Source organism: Onychostoma macrolepis, chromosome 15 (assembly GCF_012432095.1).
Source record: "Onychostoma macrolepis isolate SWU-2019 chromosome 15, ASM1243209v1, whole genome shotgun sequence".
NCBI lineage: Eukaryota > Metazoa > Chordata > Actinopteri > Cypriniformes > Cyprinidae > Onychostoma > Onychostoma macrolepis.
In genome coordinates this window covers 14,325,603-14,342,052 of record NC_081169.1, presented here as the reverse complement: position 1 = coordinate 14,342,052, position 16,450 = coordinate 14,325,603, and the positions used below count along the sequence as shown (strand labels likewise).

The window sequence follows — 16,450 nt, the reverse complement described above, 5'->3', positions numbered from 1 at the left end:
TCCCTCATCTTTTTGAATTGCTAGCTAGAAATAATAAAACATACACATTTCAAAATAAGAGATATATTTTGGGCCTGGTTATAATTAAAAGTACCACTTTTTGTGGATATTATTTAGTTCCAGCCTGACTGTGTATCTTTCTGTTTCAGGTAGTGCAGTGTATAGCTTGTATGCAGTGTCCAATCACTCAGGCACGACTATGGGAGGCCACTACACAGCATACTGTTGCAATCCTGAAAACGGGGAATGGTACACATATAACGACTCCAGGTACTTGCTTTACTTCCTCTCCTGCTCTTTCTTTCCTTTTGCATGACTGTAGGCTACTAGTAGATTTCCCAAAGGTATATATCATACTAGGGATGTCACGGTACCAAAATTTTTGTATTCGGTACCGATACCAGTGAAAATCCACGGTTCTCGGTACCAATTTCGGTACCAAAGCAAAACACAAAAACATGCTAATTAAAAAACATTTTTTTTTTAAATTAATAAAGTCAAAAATAAAATGTATAAAAATCAATGCCATTCTTTATACTTATTTAAAATTGTGTTTCAAGTTTTTCATAAGTAATAAAAGTATGAAAAACAGTAAACAAATTTCACCCAAATTTAATTTGTCTTTTAATTAATGAAATTTAAACTTTTTTTTTTTTTTTGGTAAATAAAGGGGATTTAGGCTACTATTAAAATTAAAACTAAAACATGGAAGAAATATTGAGTGATTATTTCTTAAAAAATTAAGTTTTATTAATTTTTTCAACAGTAGTAGCAGTAGCCTATCACATACATTCTACTAAATAATAGTAGCCTAATGGTACAAAGTCTTTAGTTAAACCGGACTTTTCTTTTGACGGGTTGCCGTGAATACATTTAAATTGACGCTGGTTTTACTCAATGAAACGGTAAAATGCTCGTGAGGTGACTCTCAGAGCAGTTCTGGAGATGTTGTTAATGTATTTATTTCCTCACTGAGACGGCAGATGCTGAAATCACTGCGAGTGTCACTGGCGCTTCAGTGTATAGTAAACAAAACCGCGGGTCTCTGCCGTTCATTCATTCACACAGAGACTCGCAGAACATACAGGATTCACATTTGAATCGACTTTTGCGGCTTAATATTTGCAGATACTGGTCCATATCGCGATTTGATCTAAGTGTAATGACCTACCTTGACAAATTCCGTGACATTCCGCGTTAAACTGTAAATTCCGTTTTTATAACTGGATTCCGAGATTCCGTCCGCATTTTCTGCATCGCGGAAATCATACGCCAAGAACCGGGTTGAACGGGTACTCGGTACCACCGGTACTTCAAAAAACCTGGTACCGTGACGTTTTCATTTCTTTAGTACCGACTTGGTACCGAAGTACCGGGTCTTTTGACAACACTATATCATACATTAGCTTTCAGGGAAGTAACCCTGACGGTTTGAATGTAAGCAGAGCTCCATTTCGCCTGCTAGCTGCTGTGATTTTCCTGTATCCCATCCTCCTCCACCTCCTCCCTCACTCCTGCTCCTTCACCTCCCTCCCACTCACGCTTCCTTAAAAATGCTTCCAATCTCACATTTTCAACTGTTAATCTCACACACATATTCTATTTTATACTATATTGGCTGAATAATTGGATGATATTTGGCCATTTTAATGCTATATAATGTTTTCATTTATTACAAATTATATTAAAGGCATCACAATTAAAGTTTAAGTTGAATTGTATTTGAGCTGCATGAACTCCACCTGATGATCATTTTCTCCAGGATGATTTGAGAATGATCTTGAGCTTCATAAAGACCTGTAGGGCCCTATGAAATAATTTTGTTTTGTTACCAAATTCTGTTTAAGCATGTCTAATAATTTGCATGCATAAAAACATTTTTATAATAGCCCATATGAAATATTGTTTTGTTTTGTTTTTCTCCTCAGAAATTCTGTTTTGTATTTACATTTTTCTGGTTAGTTAGAAATCTGAGCGGGTAGCACACAACATCAGAACTCCGACAGAAGTTACGGATATACAACCTATGAAACATATCAAGCTTAATATTCATATTTATATGCACTCCAGATAGACTAGACTACTTACCCTGCAATGACCTGTCATTAGTCCCGTCCCGCCTGCACCGCAACCCAGTTCTGATGGGGCATACAGCAACCCTCCTTCACCTGATATTTTGTGATGTAAATGTCATAATCTATTAAAACATTTATTTCATATTATTATACACAGTCCCTTACGAAAATTAACAATGGTATTACTATAGTAAAAGTAGGCTATAGTAGGCTAACCGTGTTTTTTGGGCATTTTTATTACCAGTTGTTGCCTACAGTATAACCACAGTTTTTTTTCATTTTACGGCGTGTATTTGAGAAAATGATTAGGCTATACGTTTAGCACACACCACGTAATGCTGTGCATTTCAAGGCACTTCAGTAGACCTTTAATGTTACCTATGTTTTGTCAATGTTGAAATTCTTTTTAATATATCAATAAAAAAGTATGACAGGCTTTTACTCTAGTCTTTATCACTTTATTAAAATTAAGCAAAACAAAACGACAAATGTTTACTTTCACAAGCCGTCACGTATAGGCTTGTAGTAAGCTGTCTCTTGCCTGGAGACTCAATCAGGTAACAAAATGTGTCGGGAAATGACACCTCTGGCCATTTCATTGGGTCGTTTGTCCAGTCATAGATACCGTACGGACAGTCCGACACAATACGGCTCAGTTTTTCGACGTATCTTGCTCTGTCGAGCGGCAGAAATGATTTCATGTAGACCATTCTGGGTCAACACCATGCTTTTCCAATGAGGGGAAAGGGGATCATTTTCCCCCACGCTGACTCCGCCCACACAGCTATGACGCGACACCGACCAAGTCTATAGTAGTAGTAGTAGTAGTATTACGTACATTTTACTGAACAACAGTAATATATTACAGGCACAATAATGTCTTCCAAACCAAACTTTTATTTTGACGTCAGGTTACCGTGAATACCTTTACATTTCTGTGTGCATATATGATGATACGGGAAACAGCTGTAATTCAGCTTTTCCATAAGCGCCACCTAGTGTCAGAGAGTGGATTTACAGAGACTTACATTCACATTCAGCCTGTGTGCAGTTTCTGTCTGGACAAAAACTGACCGAATTCGCATGCCCTGCTGTACATTTTGACCGGTTGTTGAAAAACAAGCTTATGTGGATTCTACACATTTAAACAATTCAGATAAGTTATCTAGAATTATTTATGGAGCAGATAAAATTCATATAGGCCTAATCGTTTATTAATCAATTATCATTTTGACTAACCCTTTTCTTTATTTAAAGGCTGAAATGTGAGGTTTACCTTTTTATTAAACTTTTTCAAGGCTTTATTTGAACATTTACATTAGATATTTGAACATGCTATTAAACTGTTGTCAGTCTAATTGTCATTTAAAATCAGAACATCATTGGTAATGTTATTGTTTTAGTGATTATGCAAACAAAAAGTCATTTTATTTGTTGTTTGTTGATTTTTAAATATAAAACTTGAAGTGATTTATGTGTCAGTATTTTTTGAACATCTCCACATTTTAACAATACCGTGATAATACTGATAATCGTGGTAATTTTGGTCACTATAATCGTGATAAGAAATTTTTCACACCGTTACATCCCTAATTGCGAGTTATACAGTTAATTCCATTTTTATGACTGGATTCTGCAATTCTGTCCGTGTTTTCTGCATCGTGGAAATCATAGGGCCCTACATCTGACCATTTGCACTTAGAAATGCAGATTCTTGAATTTTTTTTTTATTGTTAAATTTTTTTGGGATGTTGAAACTATATTTTCAGTTAGATTTTTATTCCTAGATGTTTTGATGGTCAACAAATATTAAGTGTGGATTTCTTCTTCCAGAGTCACGCCAATGTCCGCCAGCCAAGTTCGCAGCAGTGACGCCTACGTGTTGTTCTACGAGCGGGCGGGACTCTGAAGACGGACTGTGAACTCGAAGCCTTTGGGCTGAAGACACATTACACACTATGCTGCTTCCTCTGGGCCGTCACAGAGAATGAACATCGCTCTCTGCTGGCCACCGGGAGAAGTGCACACGATGCCCTCTCACGCTCCACCACTGTGTTAAAGAGGTCCTTGTGCCTCTCTGTGTGTGTGTGTGTGTGTGTCAGGGCAGCTCGTCATCAGGCAATAACCCAAGTGGCTCCGACTCAGACGTCTCTCTATGCACTGCAACCAAACTCTCATCCCAATGCGCCTTCCTCTTGATCAAGAACGCCTCAATATTAAAAACTTTGTTTCACTTGATTCTTGTTTTGGATTTTTTTTTAAGTATATGACCTTCCAGATATCCTGGGAGATGAACCGGTTGGAGGCGCCCCCTAGTGGACAGTTACAGAAGTGCACTGTTCAAGCCTGTTACAGTACACCTTGTTCTTTTCATCACCTCTTCCACCATCTTTCGTCCCGTTCACCCCCACCCATCATCTTTTCTGTGTATGCTTTGTTCTCTCCTCCACTTTCTGAGGGCGTCACGAGAGTCTGTTGTGAAAGTCTGTGGTGGTGGTGAGAACGGCGTGTGGCGTGACTTTTATTCAGTGTGGCTGCTACTGATCTTTAAAATGCTGTGAATGGAAATGTGTTCGGAAGGATAGGAGGATGGGAGGAGAGATGATGCTGACAGTATATGGATCCTTGGTCTCATGCCATTGAACAACATGGAAAGAATGTTTTGCAAAAGAAAATCTGTATATTTTTATATGTGATGCAATATAGAGAATGTACTATATACAGTGGTGCTGAAAATGACCCATTACTGTTGTCAGTTATTTTAACAGAGGTAAGAGAACGGCATTTATTTATGCTTACAGGTCAGGAGACGATGTGATACGAGTCACACGATAGCAGTCAAAGTAAATATATATATATATATATATATATATGTATGAATACATTTTAGAAGAATGAACTGTTACAATCCTTTGTGTTTTGTCAGCTGTCATGTGAATGAAAAGATTACAAAATAGGGCTTGACAAATTTGTGTTTATTTGCTATTAAATATTATATGAAAACTGTTTTATTTGCCATTTTTATAACCCTGTTATCAAAACGTAGGGCACTCTGGATTGTGTGTGTGTTAATGTGGTTTATGAGGACACAAATTTGTATAATGACATGGGTATGGCATAGGTATTACAACGAGAAGGTGCGTTATGAGGACATTTTCAGTGTCCCTGTAATTCAAAAGGCTTATAAATCATACAGAATGAGCTTTTTGAAAATCTAAAAATGCACAAAGTTTCCTGTAAAGGGTTGAGTTGGTGTAGGGTGATAGAAAATACAGTCTGTACAGTATAAAAATCATTATGCCTATGGAGAGTCCCCATAAACCATAAAAACCAACATGTGTGGGTGTAGGTAACATTTTACAAGGTAATATTAGGTCCATTTGTTAACTAAACTTAATGCATTAACTAACAATGAGCAATAGTATTTATTGTTTGTTAATGTTAGTTAATAAACATATAGCTGTTCATTGTTAGACCATACTAGCTCAGGTCCATTAAATAACATTAATAAATACAGTGTTTTATATTAATAATATAAATCAACATTAACTAAGATTAATAAATTATTTTAGAAGTTTTTTTCATTGTTAGTTTATGTGGTAACAGAGCTGTGAATTTAGCCTAAATTACGCTGTCTCTCAGTAGTGGTTAACTAGTTTGAGAGTAAATATTGGTTTGCATTTACTGTTAAACATAGTTCAATTTTTTTTTTTTTTTTTTTTTTTGGAAAATGTTATTCTTGTAATAATTTGGGTAATGTGAATTTAATATGTTTTACTTTTATGGTATTTTTTATGGAATATTAATATTCAGAATTATGATTTTTAGTTTTCATTTTAATTTTTAGGTTTTAGTAATTTTGTTAATTAATGCTTTTGGCATTTGGGTTAATTTTATTTTTTTATATATTTTAATAAATTTTTTTAATTTCAGTTTTAGTTTTAATAATTTAATATTACAGTTTTCCTCGACTGCTAACACACAATTCATGAAACAATTCACCATTTTCTCACAACTATAAACACCAAAAACCAAACAACTGAATATACAATAAACGCATTGGAATCTCCTGTCAGTTTCTGTACAGCAATAAATAAATACAACATCCTCTGCCAAGTTGCATTACAGTATTGGTAATATCCTTATTTGTTATACTATAACTTACTTTATAACTTACTATAAAGTACTTGGCTACAAATCAATTCAACAGTTACCAGTTTGAGGGTGTGTGCTACAGTGTTTACAGTACAAAGAATAGTGAAAGTTCTCTCATCTGAAGTACTGCTACTGTATTTATAATGTTTCTTTGTTTCAAGAACTGTATGAATGGTTTGGAAAACTGTGCCAAATGAATCATTTACAGTGTGTTGGCAATCGAGAAAAACTGTAACTTACCATGCTAAGTTACTTTTATATTAGATAAAACCTTATATAACTTATCTAATAACAATACCTTTAGAACACGGGATTTGCGCCTTAATTGCTTTTGTTACGTCCATAAATGTCCTTGTGGGAGTGCCTGTGGTTTCTCTCTCTCTCTCTCCTGCTTGCTCTTTCTTTGTTTCCTGTTGATCTTTTAGGCCGCCTTCCTTGACTGCTGATTGGCTCATGAAGCTGTCAGTCATCATTAAGCGACAAGACGCCGACCTATCAGCTGCCAGAAAACTTCCTGCTGGCAGATATAAGGACGCTGAAAGAAGTCATTGTACTCGTTTTGATTTTGCTTTGTTTGTTATTGATTTATGCCAAGATCCTTGTTTGACAGTAGTTAAACCCTACCATCTTTTTGATTCGCCACTTTTGTTTGATTGTTACTTTGTAACTCGGATGGCATTGCTCTTTGAGCTTTGATGAGCTGATGCTCTGTGACGTTTACTCTTTACTCAAGAGGAAGGTGGATAGGGAAGATGTCGTACGACTTCCATTGTGCAACATTTAGGTAACTCTGTGTATAGAAACCCTAGGTAAGAGGTGAACACCATCCCCTGTATGTTTTGTTTGTCAGTTGAGAGTAGGGAAGTATACGGCGCTTGGCGCTGAAGATTTTTCTTTTTATTCCTTTAGTTAGGATAGAGGTTTAAATAAGGTAGAATTGGTTTTGTTTGTTTCTTTCTTCTGGCGTCACTAGCGTACCCTTTCTCCTGGGTTGATTTGTGTAGTTTTTTGTTTTGTTTTTTTCTTTTTTTTTCCCTGAATTGTAAACTTGTACATATTTGTTCTCTCTTTAAATGACTTATACTTTTGTAAATATACTTTGTATTTATGGGTTCTTTTCACTTTGTATAATAAATCACTTTCGTTGGCAGTTTATGTCTTTGCTTTGTCTCTTGCCGCATCCATCATTGTACAGACTTTCCACAATCTCAATGTTACTCCGTTTACCTCCTAGACGGTCTTAAAGGGTCGTAACACTTTACAAAAAAAAGTGATGGGACCCAAGTCTGTACCCCATCTGTGGAAACTACCACACAGCCTTCTGAATCCTTATTAGGCCAGTTTTATAACTAAACTGACCTGATTGACCCTTCCTTGTCAAAACATGTGCGTCACAATGTAAATGACTTCCACAGAACTAAGAAGTGAACTTTGAAACGTGGAAAACAGTTCATTGTGTGTTAAGCAGATATATGTGACAAAGATTGGCTCCTGGGAAGGAGGATTGAGGAATGGACTGAAACATTTGAAGAATGGCAGTGAGCACTGAGACACCACATGGTAAGTTCATGGACACTTCAGATACTGGATATTTGAACTCAATCAGTGTTATATGACTTTTGACAAGGTAGGTGCCAGGTGGGGTTAATAATTAAAGTCTTATGACAGACTATTAACCTGTTTGGTCTGCTTCTTGTGAGCATCTGAATGTACCTTACCTTTGATTTGACTGTCTTGTCTGTGTCTTGGTTAGTCAATCCAGAGGGTGGTTCTCTGATGGGACTCGTGCTTCTGGGTCGAAGACGCGCTGGTAAGAGCTCATTGGGAGACCTCATCCTCGGACGCAGCGAGTTTGAGCCCGGGAAGAAGACGACGAGGTGTGTGAAGAGATTCGGCTGGGTGGACGGCGTGAGGCTTGCTGTAGTGGACACTCCAGGATGGAGTCTCTTCGGTTTGGCTGATGCCGGACTGGTGAAACAGGAGATCCTGCGCAGTGTGATGTTGGCCCCTCCTGGATATCTCATATTTCTCCTCGTTATCCCAGTGGACTCTTTCAGCAAGTGGGACGGACGCGCTATTGAGAAATATCTGGGTATTCTTGGGGACATGGTGTGGTCACACACTCTGGTGCTCTTCACGTGGGGTGACGAGTTAAGAGGCAGCACTATTGAAAAGCACATTCAAAAAAACGGTGAACCTTTGCATGAGATCCTGAGGAAGTGTGGCCACCGGTACCATGTTGTGAACAACAAATGTTCAGAAGACTTAAATCAGGTCACTGAGCTGCTTAACATTTTAAAGCAAGTGTGTGCCAGGACTGGTTGAACATAGAATGGACGTGTGTTTAGGCCTATGTAATGTAATATTTGTATGTTTATTTTTGAGCTTTTCATTCTTTGTTTCCATTTTATATAGATATGACTGATGCTAAAAAGATCTTTACAGTGACATTTAGAGGAATGTAATGCTATTTGTTAAAGTGCTTTTTTTTTTTTTTTTTTTTTATCTTGTGCAGGCCCATATGTCTTTTTTAAGCTTGAAATAACAGTTTCAAAATCATTCTAATGGTTTATTGACTTATAATAAAGTGAGTGCCTTGTTCTGGTTCTGGGATAAGTGTTGGCTTACATTAAATTTAGTTGGGTTTGTGTGTCCTGATTTCCCTGAAGTGATTGTGTGGTGAAGCAATTATTTGTAATTAGGATTTGTATTTGACTTCAAATGAGCTCTGTTTTATTTTAGTGATAACTGTCACTCTGGCTGTGGTGTTTTCTTGTTGCATTTGTAAACACGGTCGCACACTGGATGAGTGTCGCGTATAAGGCTTCATTAGAGCCACAGAAAGACAAGCGTTTGCTGAAAAATGCACAAAACAATTTTTCATATGTGCATCTCAATAAATTAGAATGTCGTGGAAAAATTCATTTATTTCAGTAATTCAACTCAAATTGTAAAACTCATGTATTAAATAAATTCAATGCACACAGACTTAAGTAGTTTAAGTCTTTGGTTCTTTGAATTGTGTTGATTTTGGCTCACATTTAACAAAAACCCACCAATTCACTATCTCAACAAATTAGAATACTTAAGACCAATAAAAAAAATTTTTTTTAGTGAATTGTTGGCCTTCTGGAAAGTATGTTCATTTACTGTATATGCACTCAATACTTGGTAGGGGCTCCTTTTGCTTTAATTACTGCCTCAATTCGGCGTGGCATGGAGGTGATCAGTTTGTGGCACTGCTGAGGTGGTATGGAAGCCCAGGTTTCTTTGACAGTGGCCTTCAGCTCATCTGCATTTTTTGGTCTCTTGTTTCTCATTTTCCTCTTGACAATACCCCATAGATTCTCTACGGGGTTCAGGTCTGGTGAGTTTGCTGGCCAGTCAAGCACACCAACACCATGGTCATTTAACCAACTTTTGGTGCTTTTGGCAGTGTGGGCAGGTGCCAAATCCTGCTGGACAATGAAATCAGCATCTTTAAAAAGCTGGTCTGCAGAAGGAAGCATGAAGTGCTCCAAAATTTCTTGGTAAACGGGTGCAGTGACTTTGATTTTCAAAAAACACAATGGACCAACACCAGCAGATGACATTGCACCCCAAATCGTCACAGACTGTGGAAACTTAACACTAGACTTCAAGCAACTTGGGCTATGAGCTTCTCCACCCTTCCTCCAGACTCTAGGACCTTGGTTTCCAAATGAAATACAAAACTTGCTCTCATCTGAAGACTGAATTAGCCTTTTAATTGACCTTTCGCCGGTAGTAATAAATGCATTTAGTAGTAGTTCGCCCTCAATTATGGCAACACTGCACATGCTAAAAATAAGCTTTTATAACATTATTTGAGCATAAAAACATTTATGAAACAGTTCTTGTCAGAATTCATTTGTGGTTTCAAATATGAAATTTAATCGTAAGCTTGGTGAACAGTTTTAGAGAATTTAACGTTTCCCTATTCATTCAAAGAGACTTGTTGTATAACGGAAATAGCTGCCCGCGAGGCGTTTCAAAGATGGCCGCCCAATAGAATCGCAGTTCGATGTGAACTGAATGAGAATTCAGACGCAAGTTTTGAATGTCAACTTCGTCCACTTGTCACTTTGTATAAATTTACCTGGATTTAGCAGCACTCCAAACTGGATTAATAAAAGTAAACATGTCTTGACTGTGTCGGCAAAGTTATGTGTGAACATCTTTCCATCAATATTTCTGTGTCCAGATTATTAACTGCTCCTATGTAAGCAAAGTAAGCCTAACGTAGAAAATAATTCACCACTCTTCGTGGCCCTGCAAAACCAAATTTGCTACTTTAGTAGTTTAGGTATCTTATTGCTTTGGTCTGTTATATTTGTGCCTGTTTAGTTGTATCTCACCTTTGCTGCACTTTCAGTACTGCCTCTGTATTTTAAATACAGCATTATAAATCCAACATGTTTGCGACACACAATCTGAGACTCAGATAACAGGATAAAATTGATCTGTTTAATAAACAAAAACTGCATTTCTACAGTTTCAGACAACACAGATGCCCTTGGTAAAACACACATATTGATTAAAACATTTAAAACATCAACATCTGTCACTGAAAATAAAGGGAGCAGGGCCTTCAGGCTGCATCGGCCGTGATCATGTCGTGTCGGACTGTGATAGGCTGGTCGTAAGCGTTTATTCAGAAAGAAAAGGTGCTAAACGAAGGGCAAATACATTCTAATGTTTCACAGGTACATGTGCTCGGTACTAGTCTTCTCTAATAGTTCATCTGTACACAGTTCTCCTCAGATCTGGATAAGGAAGTCCTATAACTACAGATATGCATGGATTTGTGGCAGAACAGCCTTCTCTTTCTGTACAGTAAAGGCTTGGTAGGCTCACAAGGGGCCGTTTTAAAAATAAAAACAAAGACAGAGTGCAGGAAAGAGGGAGCGAGGTGTTCAAAAACATATACAAGTGAAAGTAGACGACTCAAAGTCATGCTTTCAGTTCTTCAGTATCCTGAAACTGGCCACTGCAGCACCTGGGAAGTGCAGTTACACCAACAGCGTCATGAGCACAGTGGATAAATGGGGAAAAGCAGAGCCTGGCAGTGGCTCTATCCCATTTACCTGCAAAATCCACATCCCGCACAGTCAATGTATTATTCGTACACAAGATATTCACGGGCGTTTATCAAGAGCTGCCATGCAAAGTGAGGTCTTGAGCTTTCTGTGAGGCCTCGAAGAATCTGTGGAAGTTGTCGGCGTCTATTGCCTCTACGAAGAAACAAAACCCCTAAAAACAAAGAAATCTTGTGCTCTTAAGTTGAGAGGCAGGGATGGTGGCAGCAGCATCCACCTTCTTCGATCACGCTGTGCTTGCTCGCATTCACTCCAAAATAAAAACACACACATGCAGAATGTACAAGTATTTACAGCTCACGCACATCGGTTAAAAAAAGCTACAGTATTAATATGAACATAAAAACGTTTCAGTACGGCTGAATCAAAAGGTAAGTAACTACTCAAGTATTTTGACCATTATGGATGATTCACCTCGAGGCTCTTATGTGGCGCCAATGTCCAACCAACCTGATGCTCACGGGCCTTCCAGACACTCATTTTCAGAGGATTTCAGATATGGAGATGGGACGGAACCAGAGCCTTGGAGAAGGAAGAGGAATCATGATCTCCACCTTCTGCCAGATGTTCTGGGACAAGCGTCTTTCACATCTGCCTCAATAAAGTGCATTTGCTTCAAAGCTGATTTTGTAAATACTACAGATTCCTCCTAAGTTCAACCATGTGACTGTGTATGTGTGTGGTACCAGAAGTTACAGTCCAACTTTGGGCTTCACATCCGGCCCATGTCGTCTTTCAACACTATCATCAATAACACTAGCATATCATTCTAAAAATCCAATAAATAATCAGAGCAATAGAGTGCGGTATAAAACAATAAGATGAACTGATTTGCATTGATGTTCATTTGCTGGGCCTCCAAGGATTCCCAGTCCAAAATCCCTTTAGTTCAAGTAAAAAAAAAAAAAAAAGGGAAAAGACTTGTAAAAACAGAAGATGGATCCAAATGCAGGTCCAACGGCTTTTTCATACTATAAAGTCTCCGTTTAGTTTTCATCTTTGGTAGTGAACTTGTGCACATCCTTCTCAAAATGTCATCTGCAAAAAATGTAATACTTGGTCTGTTGCTTGTGATTGAAAGGAATCAAAAGGAACTGAAAGTGCTTTGCTACGAAACAAAAATGAGGGATTTGTTTAGTCTTCTCTAGGGTTTGAGAAGATGATGGTCCCTGGAGTGAGAGCACTGGCCAAGATTTTACAGATCATTGCTCTTTATTCGTACAGGGTCACGGTGCAGTAACACAAAGCTGAAATCCTCCGGTCCACGCTCGCCTTGTCTGTACAAAACAAACACAAAGAGAAAAGATGTTAAAAGCATTTTATTCCAGCTTTGTTTAGTAAACAATCATAATGAAATGGAAGCAGTTCACTCACATTTGGTGACGTTTTCTATATCAGCTGGGTCCTGGAGGATCTTGGAAAGGCCTTCCAGCAGCATGGAGGCTTTGTTGTAGCGATATGCAATGTCCTCTGTCTGCTGGAACATCTCGTCTAGTGCAGCCGACTGCACCTGATACACAAACATGACACTAATGTTAACCACTCATTCAGTCACGCAACAAAGTGAGGCCGCCATGACCATCCTTACTCACCATCTCTACAGCGTGGTTATAAATGAGCTTCTCAGCTGTCACACTGTTGATCTCGTCCACAAATCGCTGCTTGTCAGAGAAGAAGTGGTTGAGTTTGTCCGTGAGGCGGCGGCACAGGGAAATGCAGCTCTTGTAGCGCTCGTTCAGACTCTTCACCACTGGAATTCAGAGACAAGATATGTTATTCGCTAATTTCATCTGTTACTCTACATCGGCGGTTCTCGACGTTTTTGACTCCAGGATAACAGTTGATGGCCCACCAAGATATTTCTGGTATTTCTGCTGTAAAGACAAAGTTGCTGACTTTAAAACTTTATTTACGGAAACTACAGTCACAAAACTATTTAGCTTTTTTTTTTTTCTCATTATTTTAAGTACTTAGTTTAGTAATTTCATTGCTTATGCCAATATTTCTAATTATTAGGTTTTTAAAATTTAAGTTGCATTTTTAAACATTATTTACAGACAAAAAGTCACAATATTAAAACAATTAATTCATTCAGAATATTAAATTTAAAAACTCCAGAAGTTTCGATAGCTGAATGTTTTCAGGGTTTACACATTTACACCAATTAATTCACATAACTTTTCTAGTCATTTGTAACTAGTTTTTTATTATTATTTTTTATTTTGTTTTATTTTTAGTATTTTTCTGCTTACAAATATTAATTTCTACACAATAAAATATTTTTGAGCTTAACATAAAATGTATATTCATTTGAAAAATGCCCACAACCATTTACATTTTTATTTTCAGAACTTTTCCGCATCTAGAAATCACACTTTTAAAACACCCTCGTATATAAAGGTTTTACAAGAACGTGTCCTTAAAAATGACTAAATAAAAATGTCAGTTTTGTCTTATTTTTATTTTAGTTTTGTCTTATTTTAAATTATAAGATAACTAAATAATTACATATATGCATACATATTTATCACATTTTTTATTTACTATTATTTAAAATTATTTGCTATTTTTTCCTCAATATTTTCTTATACTATTGTATTAAAATCCAGGCCCATATTTCCTTTTTTTTTCTTTATCTTGGTAATTCCTATAAATTCTTTTAATGCTCAGGGCAAGTGGTTGACTCAATCAAATTGACTATACATGTACACTTCTTTTTAGCAAAGCAGTCTAATGTAGCAGCTCACCTTGTTTGACGGCCATGGATGGATTGAGTTTGGCAGATTTGATCTGAGCTTTGGCCAGGTGCAGTGAGGAGGCCAGCAGCTGCGCGGCTTTCATGTACAACACCAGCTGCTCCACCTGCCTGTGTGAGACCATGACCAAAGTGTTACATACTGTATACTATGAACTCTCATTGTTAAAGATCACGTGTTTGTGCGCACACTTCTTACCCCCACTCCTTACTGAGCTGACTGATCTGATCCACCACCACGCTGTCCTGGGGCGGGTAGAGAGAGGCGGCGGACGCACCCAGATCAGGTCCTCCGGCCCGCAGAGAAGCGATCTCCAGCACACAGTCCGTAAAGGACAGCATCATCCGCAGGTGCATCAGCGTGTCTGTGTGCTCACGCTGCTCAACAGAAACACACGCATGTTAGTGTTTCCCAAGATAAGCTACCTTTATACATCGGTAGCCAAAATGATTAGAACACGAGTATTTTCACCAGCTAAAAAATGGTTTTAAGTCAGTTATGTCTATTTTTTGCTGTCATGTGTCAGTAGGAAATATAAGTTTACATTTCCAAAAATTCCTTTTGCCATTAATTGTGATAATCCAGTGCGATTTTTGTTTGCACAAGGAGTCTCCAAGATGCTTCAAGAAACCTACCTGCAAAGCTACCTGAAAAACTATGCGCCTGTGGCAAAAGCTGCTTTAAACGCAAAGGATGGTCACATCAAATGTTGATTTAATTTAGCTAATAGAAGTTAACTGATAAAGAAAATCTATTTTACACAAGTGCCTAAAACTTTTAACAGAACTGTAGCTTTGCAGGTAGGTTTCTTGGAGACGTTGCCACATTTTTCTGGATTTAGTCTGTCTCAGTTTGCTCTGTTTCTTCATATCATTCCAGACAAACTGGATGATGATCATGTGGAGCACTGGCTGTTGTCAGACTCCTTGTGCAAACAAAAATCACTGGATTATTACAATTAATGGCAAAATGAATGTTTGGAAATGTAAACTGATATTTCCTACTGACACACTATAGCAAAACAGAGAAATAACTGACTTCAAACCATTTTTAGCTGGTGAAAATACTAGTGTTCTAATCATTTTGGCCGTTCCAGCTATGTTAGCTCTCTCACCTCCATCAGTGTCTCCTCTGGAAGTTCTGGAGCTTCAAAGGTGATGAATCCATCCAAGCTGGGCGGGGAGGTGCCGTAAGGAACATAGCGCAGACTGCTGGGAGCCGCTTCTGCTCCTGGTGGGGAGCTGCCAATGGTCATGCCCGGGGGAGAGCCCATGTACACCTTACCGCTGGTGGAGCACAGCGAGCCGGCCGAGCTGTTGGAGCCTACTGTAGACACACAGACACACACAATCAGCCACAGAGTCTATATAGAGTCTTAGGACTCTATTGACCATCATGCATCAGAATGTCTTTAAAACAGTGGCACAGGTACTAAACACGTAGTGCGGCAGCTGAAGCAATGAAGGGCAGGTTTATGAGACGAAGCCCCTCACCTGAGGTGGTACGCGGGCGGGAGGCAAGATGGCTGCAGGTGGGAGGGGTGCTGCTGTTGGGGGGCGAGCCCACCGTGAACACAACGTTGCGGGGACTTGCCCCGCCTGCTGCCAAACCGCAAGTCCCTGCTGGGGCTGGGGAGCGATGCACACAGGGGTCACAAAACACATACAAACGCTGGCAGCCAATCAGAACGCTTCATGCAAGACAGAAGCTTTCAGGAGAAGCTCAAATGATGTCAGTGGGGTTACGTATAATAGAAATAAAATAATAACGGAATGACAAACTGGACTTTACAAAAAGCTGTAGCAAAGTAAAGGGGGAAAGGGGGCTACCTGTGTCCATGGGTCTCTCTGTGTTGAGGCTGTCTGTGCTGCCCTGGTAAGGCTGTCCTCCCAAAGTGATCCGCACCGGCTCAGACAGTCTACCAGCACTTACAGACCTGACGAAAAAAACAGCTTCAGCTTGTTATTAAAATCATTTAGAATTTCTAACACAGTGGTCAGTGACATGGCACTTACGTCTTGTCCAAATCTATTAATTCATTTGAATATACATAAAAAATGCAAACAATGGCATCAGTGCATTTCTTATATTATGATCATATTTTTAATTTCTGGTTTGTGATGCTTTTGTGGGACATAAAGTCATAAATGCCAACTGTCTGATATTATAAAGATAATTAAGCTAAATATTATTCAATTATTAAAAGAATTTAATTATTGAAAAGAAAATATTAAATCTTATAACTCTCTTTCTACAAAAATGAATAATACATTTTGTTAAAATATTATGAATCTCTAAAAACAAACAAATCACATGTGGTGTGACCAACATGCAAGAAAATAAACCA

The 16,450-nt window shown here is 38.2% G+C and overlaps 3 protein-coding genes across 13 annotated transcripts in view; 2 read left to right on the top strand and 1 right to left on the bottom strand.

Moving 5' to 3' along the window:
• The window catches only part of usp2a (ubiquitin specific peptidase 2a), a 29,726-nt gene extending 24,645 nt beyond the window's left edge, over positions 1–5,081 (top strand). For all 10 annotated transcript variants that reach the window (XM_058799302.1, XM_058799298.1, XM_058799297.1 and 7 more), the window contains 2 exons: positions 150–270; positions 3,909–5,081. In XM_058799302.1, coding sequence (XP_058655285.1) covers positions 150–270; positions 3,909–3,984 — 197 coding nt within the window. In that variant the 3' untranslated portion in view covers positions 3,985–5,081. The remainder of the gene's footprint in view (positions 1–149; positions 271–3,908) is intronic.
• A 144-nt stretch (positions 5,082–5,225) lies between these two features.
• On the top strand, positions 5,226–9,798 carry LOC131554142 (GTPase IMAP family member 4). The gene is made up of 2 exons (XM_058799311.1): positions 5,226–7,790; positions 7,984–9,798. The coding sequence occupies exons 1-2, from the start codon at positions 7,763–7,765 to the stop codon at positions 8,553–8,555; spliced, it is 600 nt and encodes a 199-aa protein (XP_058655294.1). The 5' UTR covers positions 5,226–7,762; the 3' UTR covers positions 8,556–9,798.
• Positions 9,799–10,693: 895 nt separating this feature from the next.
• ulk2 (unc-51 like autophagy activating kinase 2) overlaps positions 10,694–16,450 on the bottom strand; it is a 34,471-nt gene continuing 28,714 nt past the window's right edge. The window contains exons 21-28 of one of the 2 annotated variants that reach the window (XM_058744652.1): positions 15,933–16,039; positions 15,597–15,731; positions 15,218–15,429; positions 14,302–14,480; positions 14,095–14,213; positions 12,940–13,097; positions 12,722–12,857; positions 10,694–12,624 (exon numbers count right to left, since the gene is read on the bottom strand). In XM_058744652.1, the coding sequence (XP_058600635.1) occupies positions 12,560–12,624; positions 12,722–12,857; positions 12,940–13,097; positions 14,095–14,213; positions 14,302–14,480; positions 15,218–15,429; positions 15,597–15,731; positions 15,933–16,039 (1,111 nt within the window). In that variant the 3' untranslated portion in view covers positions 10,694–12,559. The remainder of the gene's footprint in view (positions 12,625–12,721; positions 12,858–12,939; positions 13,098–14,094; positions 14,214–14,301; positions 14,481–15,217; positions 15,430–15,596; positions 15,732–15,932; positions 16,040–16,450) is intronic. The other variant, XM_058744653.1, reaches the window with a different exon arrangement.